The 8,550-nt window shown below is 51.6% G+C and overlaps 5 protein-coding genes across 5 annotated transcripts; 2 read left to right on the forward strand and 3 right to left on the reverse strand.

The window, feature by feature from the left end:
• Positions 1–334: 334 nt before the first annotated feature.
• Positions 335–921, forward strand: M437DRAFT_45422 (DUF336-domain-containing protein; the record flags this gene model as incomplete). Its single annotated transcript, XM_041021081.1, has 3 exons — positions 335–394; positions 460–709; positions 761–921. 3 exons carry the CDS (start codon positions 335–337, stop codon positions 919–921), a joined length of 471 nt encoding a protein of 156 aa, XP_040881439.1.
• Positions 922–1,714: 793 nt separating this feature from the next.
• On the forward strand, positions 1,715–2,588 carry M437DRAFT_44916 (transport protein particle component; the record flags this gene model as incomplete). Its single annotated transcript, XM_041020991.1, has 3 exons — positions 1,715–1,955; positions 2,079–2,365; positions 2,457–2,588. The coding sequence occupies 3 exons, from the start codon at positions 1,715–1,717 to the stop codon at positions 2,586–2,588; spliced, it is 660 nt and encodes a 219-aa protein (XP_040881440.1).
• Positions 2,589–3,266: 678 nt separating this feature from the next.
• M437DRAFT_45046 (uncharacterized protein) lies at positions 3,267–4,667 on the reverse strand (the record flags this gene model as incomplete). The annotated part of the gene is made up of 2 exons (XM_041021013.1): positions 3,267–3,985; positions 4,385–4,667. The coding sequence occupies 2 exons, from the start codon at positions 4,665–4,667 to the stop codon at positions 3,267–3,269; spliced, it is 1,002 nt and encodes a 333-aa protein (XP_040881441.1).
• Positions 4,668–4,764: 97 nt separating this feature from the next.
• Positions 4,765–5,199, reverse strand: M437DRAFT_83354 (uncharacterized protein; the record flags this gene model as incomplete). Its single annotated transcript, XM_041027918.1, has 1 exon — positions 4,765–5,199. The coding sequence occupies one exon, from the start codon at positions 5,197–5,199 to the stop codon at positions 4,765–4,767; it is 435 nt and encodes a 144-aa protein (XP_040881442.1).
• Positions 5,200–5,862: 663 nt separating this feature from the next.
• On the reverse strand, positions 5,863–8,550 carry M437DRAFT_45073 (aspartyl-tRNA synthetase; the record flags this gene model as incomplete). The annotated part of the gene is made up of 1 exon (XM_041021018.1): positions 5,863–8,550. The coding sequence occupies one exon, from the start codon at positions 8,548–8,550 to the stop codon at positions 5,863–5,865; it is 2,688 nt and encodes an 895-aa protein (XP_040881443.1).

Below are 8,550 nucleotides of genomic sequence, written 5' to 3' on the forward strand. Positions count from 1 at the left end.
CGGCAGCAACCGACTGAGATCGACCTGGAGACGGTGTGCGGTCTTGGTTCCAGAGCAGTGACCTCTACGGCATGAATTCAAGCATGCCAAGTTTCCTTTGATGGACTTTCGAAATTCGGGATGGACGTTATATCAGCTAAGATTCTGCGACTCATGAGGATCAACGGTCAGTGGAGAAGAAAATGAGGCGCATCTAAGCTTAAGCCCAAGGTTACAATACCACGTTGCGCTTCATTCCAGAGACCTTGTTCCTGGATACCTTCCATATATCAATCTCTGGAGACCCGCTCAGCAGACACACCAAGACAATTCCTTACTGGTTCACCATCTCAACATGAGCTCAGCTTCCAATAACCACGAGTCAACCAACAGAATTGGCAGCACGCCAGCCCAGGTTAGCGCAAGGACACTGTCTCGGCGGTACTACATCAGTTCTGACCATGTGTATCCAATGTCTAGCGTCATGTCATCTCCGCGACTCAAGCACAAGGAGTATTGAATGCGGCTGCAAAGTGTGCTGAGACCGTCACTCCACAATGCATTGCCGTCTGCGATCCCTCAGGCCTTCTGGTTGCGTTCTTGAGGATGGACAATGCTTATCCCGGTAGCATTGACTTGAGTATCAAGAAGGCTCGTACCACAGTTCTGTTCAATGGACTGCCCAGTGGTGTTGTCTACGACCTCGCACAGCCTGGAGCACCCTTCTACGGTAAGTTCATGTAACCTTCAGTCAATCTGGCATACACTCACACCTTGATAGGTATCCAAGAGACAAATGGTGGCTTGGTAGTCTTTGGTGGCAGTCTACCCCTCTACAAGGACAACTTCCTCCTGGGCTCAATCGGCGTCAGTGGAGGATCTCCGGATCAAGATCTTCAAGTTGCACAGGCAGGTGTCGACTGGTTGACGCAGTCTGAGTAGATCTTTAGTGGTCTTGTGATCAATTGAGCAGCAACAAGCGATAGCATGCTAGAAGCACCGGCGTATTGGGAAAGCATTCTTTTTGATTAGCGTATAAATCTCCTTCTGTCCGGTGACATCCTGATGATTCGGGTGGATCAACAGTCACAGGACTTACAGAATGGGAATCAAGTCTTGGATATGAAGAACACATCGAGATCTCATACACGCAGTCTCTCTCAACCTTGTTTTCATTGCATTTGATCGTCGTGTCAGAGCCAGCCTCGATTGTTTGAGTCACTTGAAACTTGGACCGACTCTGAAGCTGGTGTATACCGTAATCTGTGCCTCGACTTTGGAAGTTGTGATTGAAGTCAAAGGAAAACTGGATAGGTAAGCTCTATCGGTGCAAATATTTGCGGTATATCAACAAAAGATCGAAAGACTCTCCGCTCGTCGAGATGAAGCATAAGTGTCATGGCGGACAGGGTGCCTTAGATAACGAGACATGTGAAAGGTGGTCCAAGCTCGGCGCAGCCAGACGGCATCGATGTCACTCTCGGACATGCAATTGCGACTGTCAAACGTGCGATTGGATCTCTTTGCACGGCCTCTCTCACAGCAATAATCCTCTACGATACTTCGACATCTTGGTAACCCGTCTATAACAATACCTACCTCTCCCACTCCAATTCCTCGTGACCATACCCATCTCGTCCAATACAACCTGTGTCAACACGCGATCCAATCTGCCGCCATTCAACCACCAACAAAGTCTTGGAAAGAGCACGGAAGGAAGGACAGACAAACAATCATGGCAGCAACAACAACCCAAACTACAGACGCCACCTCAACCTCCGACCCCAAAGTCGCAGCCTCAACCCTCGACTTCCTCCTCATAGAACTCGTTCCCCTAGCGCATCGCATAGCCGCCGACCTTCACGCCCGAGACACAGCCTTGCTCTCTTCCTCGCTAGAAAGAAATGCCACTTTAAATACCTCCACAACAGCACAATCCTCCACACAACCCCCAGCACCAACCGACAAACGCCAAAGTCTTAAGAGCACAGAGGCCACAGGAGGTGCCCACAGCACAACAACCACAACAGCATTAACTACCACCGCTCCCCTCGCTGGCGACGAAGACTACGACGAAGAAACCCAAGACAGCCTCCAAGAATCCGTTCTCTATCGCTTGGACTCTCTAGGCTACCGTGTGGGCCTCGGATTAGTCGAAAAGCTATCCCAGAACTCTCCTCGGCCTACCACAGCACTAGACATGATCAAGTTCATCTGTAAAGATTTGTGGCAGGTGGTGTTTCGGAAACAAATCGACAATCTCAAGACAAATCATAGAGGCACTTTTGTACTTACGGATAACAAGTTTTTGGCCTTGGGCAGGATGAGTGTAGATAGAGGGAGGGGAGCCAGAGGGGCCGAGGAGGCGTTGAGGAAGGCACAACCGGTATGTTGTTCTCTTTTTCTTTTCTTTAACTCTCCTTCTCTAGCTTTCACCAACTTACTCTCTCCAAACACCACTAACTCTGCAAAAACAGTTCCTCTACTTCCCCTGTGGTATAATCCGTGGCGCATTAGCAGGCTTCGGCTTGACAGTATCCGTCCACGCAGAAACCACCGAACTGCCTCAGGCAGTCTTCCAAATCAGGACTGTAGGGTCAAAACCATGAGAAAACCTCATGACGCAAGACTTTTGAGATGGATATGGTCATGTTCCTCTCTGTTCCGTGTCTCCCTACCTCAAGCTTTCTCTCAAAGAAGGGGCACAAAAGAAAAAATAAAAATAAAAGAATGGTCTGCCGAGTGTTTCAAAAGAGGCGGACAAGAGTGGTTGTTGCGCTTACATGGTAGATGGATGGAGACAAAGTCGCGCAAAGAGCGGCAAGATGGCGCCAAGAAGTGGGCCGGCGACACAGTGTTCATCCTTCGAAAAAAAGGACAGATATTGGCCAATGAGCAAAGAAGAAAGAACAAGATCAGATTTCCCCATCGGCGAGAAAGCATCGAGACGGAAGGGTAGATTCCCCAGACATGCCATGTTCCAAAGACCATCCCCACATCGTCCAACCTGTGCCTGGGAACAGCACAACCCTTCGATTTGTAGTTGATCCTTGTCTGTGCAAAGTTGATGTCGCTTGTCACAGCGAAGAGATTTGACAAAGCGCCCGGGTCACCTGCCGGCGAGAGATTGACATGCATCTAACAACAAGACACTAACACCGTGAACTTTATGGACGCAAAGGAGCGCGTGGTTTGTTGAGAAGGTCAAAGGTTCAATTCAAGCATAGCTAAAGCAATAACTGTGGGCAAGTCTAGGGGCAAAAAAGGGGTCGGTGATGTATCAAAGCTCAATCGTCAAAGACAAACTTCTCCTCGACTTCAACGAAAGGTCCCTTTTCGTCTCTGTATTCCTTGACCGTCACATATCTGGTCCATGAACGATCTTCCTGCCTGACTGGTCGGTGTAAATACTGTCGAGGAGCTTTGCGAGGTTCACTACCCTTGTCGGGAACAAAGTCGTCCTTGTCAACGTGAACTTGCATGCTTGGTGTAGGTGAGTTCTCAGCTCTGTAAGGGCCATGAGCGTACGACTCCTCTACAAGAGGAAGCTCGCGTCCAGGAGATTCGCTGAGTGGGACCCACTTGGGCTCTGGGACATAAGGTCTTTCGGTAGGGTCGACATAGGTGCGACTGCGCTGTTTCTCGTACACGTAGTCGTCATGGACATCTGGCTTTCCAGAAAGGTTGGGAGGTTGCAGACGCATGCGAGAAAGGCCTTGCATGGAACGATCGTCGTGATTGGAGGGCAGATCTGGCGGAAGAGTAGCTACCTCATCCTCCTCAGAGAAGGAAACACGCCGCTTGGTAGGCTTGTTGTTGGCAAGAGGTAAGGGGCGTTCCCTGTAAGGCAGTGGATAGTCCTGCATGGGTGCTGAACGGTTACTGATGGTTGATGGATGATCTTGAAAGGGCAGAGGAACGCCTCCGGAGGGCACAGAGTACTCTTTGACTGGTGCAGGATAGTCTTGGATAGGTGCAGGACGGTCTTGAGTAGGTGCAGGATAGTCTCTGTATGATGCCGAATAGTCTGTACGAGGAGCAGCATAAACATGCCTAGCCGGAGCGAGACGGTCTCTCGAAGGTCGTGGATTGTCCCGATCTGGTGGAAGATAGTCGTCTCTGGATGGAGCATTGGAACATGTGCGCGTGTTCTCTCTCTTGACGACAAGGTACTCATCATAAGATGGTTGACGAGGAGGCATGATTTGGATGGTCGGAGTTGATGTGATAGTAGGATCGACAGATGGAGCAGGTTCAGGGGGAGGCTCGATGTGCTGAGGCTTTTGAGCGAAGGGCTTGACGTAGCGAAATGGGATGTTGCGCACTTCTGACTGAGGTGTTGGGCTGGACGATGCTGGAGGTTGAGGTGATGGAACCTGAGGTGTTGGAGTTGGAGATGATTGACTTTGAGGCGGCGGGATCTGAGGTGATGATGATGGTGGTGGTGAAGTTTGAGGCGCGGGAAGCAAAAGAGGTAATGGCAACGAAGGAGACTTGTTTGCGCAACGACGACAGATGGTCTGAGGCGGCGAGACTGCGAGGGTTGGGTCAACAGGATGCTCAGAGTGGTAGCGAGCAGATCTTGGTTGTTGGCAGATGATGCAGACATGCCAGACAGTAAAAGGCGAGCCATCGCGTGTCTGCGCTTCGAAGGGAACAGATGGCGGACGCCAGCTGAAGGTTGACATGATTGTGTATTGATGATGAGCAAAAAGGAAGGTGGGGCTGGTGCGAGATGTTTGGTGCAGAGAAAGAGTGAAAGAAGTGACATGTGACAAACTTACTTTAGTGAGGCTGGGTGACGACCACCGTCTCTCCTTGGGGTCCGCCTGCTGTCTGAACAACTTCACGTCGTTCGACAGGCACTCCACCAGTTGTGTAAGAAACTCCAGTAGTGTTGGCACCGCCAGCTCCGCCAGCCGCTCCACCAGTAGACCCAGCAGTTCCCGCAGAGCCAGCAGCACCGCCGGCTGGGACCACAGTGACAATAGTCTCTCCACCAGGTCCAGTACTTGTGACGAATGTGTTGCCAGCTCCTGCAGCTGAACCATAGCCGCCACCCTGACCACGCCCTTCACGTTGACGCTTGTGCTTGCGATGCTTGTGCACTCCGAATGCTGTCCAGCCGATGATATTGAGCACAACGAATGGTACAACGAGAGCAGGGATGAGAATTGTAGCAAGGCCAGCCCCAGCCGCTGTGGTGCTTCCGCAGACCATGATGCGTAATCGATGTATGGATACAAATGAATCGATAGAGGGGTGAGGTTGGTGGTGATGATGGGATGAACAGGAAGAAGCCAGCAGCTGCATGTCAACAAGACTCTGAAGCTTCGCGTTTGTTGTCGAGGAAGCAGCGAGCCTGCTGTCCCTGCCCGAAGCCACTTGGATCGCAGTAGCTGTAATTCTATACCACGTCATCTTTTCTTGGGATCGATATGGTGACTGAGGAGTTTCGCAAACTGTGACTTGTTAGCTTTCCGTACTCCATGTATACTTTTCTGTTTTCTCGATGACGGCCTACCTTTCTGCAATCCCCCTCGAGCCTTACCAACAACACGAAGGTTTGTGTGTCGTCAGAGCAAATGATAAATACATGTATGAACATCGACAACAGATAACGGAACAGAGAATCAGAGTACGTAAAAGCATTAATTAATGTTTGATACATCTATCAATTCGTGAACCGATTCAACAACTAGAAAACAAACTTTGCGAGACATTAACAGAGAAAAAAAAAAAGGGAAGACAAAAAAAGAGGTGGTATCGCTGCTGCTGTTGCTGCCATGTCATGTCCAAAGATTGCTTGCCCCGACCCATCGTACAAATCTATCACAGACGAAAAAGAAATAAAGAGCATGATATGTCTAGCTCTGACTTTTTCTAACTGTTGGGATCTTCCGTGTCCTCGAAGAAGGTCAAGATTGCCTTGACACCTCCCGGTCCGAGACCGTGCGGTGGGTAGCACACGTAGATAGGATCATCCTGGGCACCAAGCTTTTCTCTGAACTCTGATTTGGCTGTGAGCTTGAGCTCGGTGGCAATGGCGTGGTATGCCTTGCTGAGGACCTTGATACGTGTACCCTTCAAGTTGTGACCGGGAGTCAGCTTGGAGCTGGCACCACCACCGAAGGTGACCGAGTCGGCACCGCCCGCCGCGACTTGCGCAAGCGCGTGCATGACGAGCATCTCGATAGCACCTGAGGGGGCGCCAGGGAAGTCGAGTGAGAACTTGACTTGCCAACCGTGTTCGGGTGACAGCTGGGCCATGATGACGAAGCCGGCAATCTTGCCGTCCTTGTCGGTTGTGTAGTGGTACTGGCGATGGGCCTCGTCTTGCCAAGGGTGGATGTCTGTGAGATGGACCTGCTTGCCCTTACGGTTCGCCAGCCAGTCCTGGATGCGAGCATCAATCCTCTTCTTGATCTCGGCTGGCACAGGGGTGCCAAGGGGGTAGTCGTGAACCTTGATACCCTCCTTGCTTGCGTGACGAATCTTGCGCTGAATATCATGATCATGCACAGCTGGGTTGTTGCCAGGATCCAGACGTTGCTCAGCAGCAACTGAGAATGTACGCCAATCGAAGCGGTGCGAAGAGAGGACTTCTTCGGTATCACCACCACACAGCAGCCAGAGAGGCTTGATTCCACGCTCTTTCTTGATGTAGTGCAAGTATCCGGCAATGGTGCGGGCGTATTGACTCTTGTGGCAAAGCGGGTCACCAACCGTGATGGCATAGCCTTGGTGAGGCACGAAACCGATGGCGGCACCAGTGGCGTCGTCTCTCCAGATCTCGGTACGAGGCTCGAGCCAAGATGTGTTGGAAGCGTCTCCGTAGTTGGCGATGAGCATTTCGATGGGTGGAAGCTCCATTCCAGCAGCGCGACGGTCTTGTCCTTCCCACGGAGGGTGCAATGTGCTGGCTTCGGGATGTCTGAGTTGCTTGACGACAGGCTTGGCAGGTAGAGACTTGGGATCGCGAGGGAAGAGAGTCGCATGGCGAATGTCGCCGAGGGACAGCAGCAGCATCAGCATACGTTCCAAACCAATACCACCACCACCGTGAGGAGGTGCTCCCCAGGCAAATCCTTGCATGTACTCATCTAGCGTGTTGGGATCCATCTTCAGACGCTCCATTTGCTTGGCCAACATCTTCTCGTCGTGAATACGCTGACCACCAGAGAGAATTTCTTGACCACGAAGGAAAATATCGAAAGAGTTGGTGATCTTGGGGTTGTTGGGGTCAGGCATGGCGTAGAAAGGTCTAGCGCCGGCAGGGAACTTGTCGAGGACGTAGTAGTCGGTGCCATACACTTGCTTGATAACCTTGCCGAGTTGGATCTCGTCGCGGGTACCAAGATCCTCGTCTTCGGGAAGAGGTTTGCCGTTTTCGTCTCTCCAACCAGACTCGTTAAGAAGACGGATGCCCTCAGCGAAGGGGATGATAGGGGTCTTGTCAAGCCAGACTAGATCCTCGTGAGGGAAGTGTTCCTTCAATGTGTCAATTTCGTGACGGTAGTTCTCGTAGACCTTCTTGAACATGTACTTGAAGAGGCCATCGAGGACACGAAGAACTTCGTGGTAGTGCTCATCGATAGCCATCTCCAGATCCAGACCGGTGTACTCGGTCATGTGTCTGTGTGTGTTACTGTTCTCAGCACGGAAGACAGCACCAATTTCAAAGACTCTGCCAAAGTCGGCAGAAATACACATCTGCTTGGCCAACTGAGGTGACTGTGCCAGGAAAGCAGGTCTGCCAAAGTAGTCAACCTTGAAAACACTGGCACCGGACTCAGTAGCACCACCTTGCAGTTTGGGTGTGTGGATTTCCATGAAGCCTTGACCACGAAGATACTCGCGGAAGAAGGAAGAGACACCGGATTGAACACGGAAGATACTTTGTGAGGTATTGGTACGGAGGTCGACGATGCGGTTAGCGAGACGGGTGCGGTCAGAAACATGATGACGGGCGTTCTTTGTAGCTTCGGCTTGTTCGCGAGTGACCTGGGCTTCGGGGACGTTGAAGGGCAGGGGAGCAGTTCTGGAGCCCTCAACGTGCAACTCGTGGATTGACACTTCGAGGTTGCCAATAGTGCAGCCAGTGATCTTGCCCTGCTTGGCCTTGGGCTCCTGTACGACAGCACGTACGCGGACAACAGACTCGAGCCTGAGATGCTTGGCCCAATAGACCATACCTAGCGAGACGCCAGCGTGCTCGTGCAAGACACCCTGAATCGAGGCAGTCTGCTGGCGCAGAGCGATGAAGACACGACGGCTGCTCATCTGGCGGACCATATGGACACGAGCACGGAAAGTGACCATTGAACCGACATCTCTTTCGGATAGCTCGAGAATGTTGACTCTCTTCTCGTTCGGAGGCTCTGCAGGAGCGTAGTAGTTGAGAGGCAAGACGCCGTACTTGGACTTCATATCGCTTGTCTCGTCGGCCTCAGCACGAGCTTGTGTCTGTTCTTGCAGCTTGCGATCTGCAGCAGAGTGCTCCTCGGCCTTCTTGTGCCTCTCCTCTTTTTCCAGGAGCTTTTGACGCTTGCGAAGCTGAGCCTTTGACAT

Source organism: Aureobasidium melanogenum (genome assembly GCF_000721775.1).
Source record: "Aureobasidium melanogenum CBS 110374 unplaced genomic scaffold scaffold_6, whole genome shotgun sequence".
Classification (NCBI taxonomy): Eukaryota; Fungi; Ascomycota; class Dothideomycetes; order Dothideales; family Saccotheciaceae; genus Aureobasidium; species Aureobasidium melanogenum.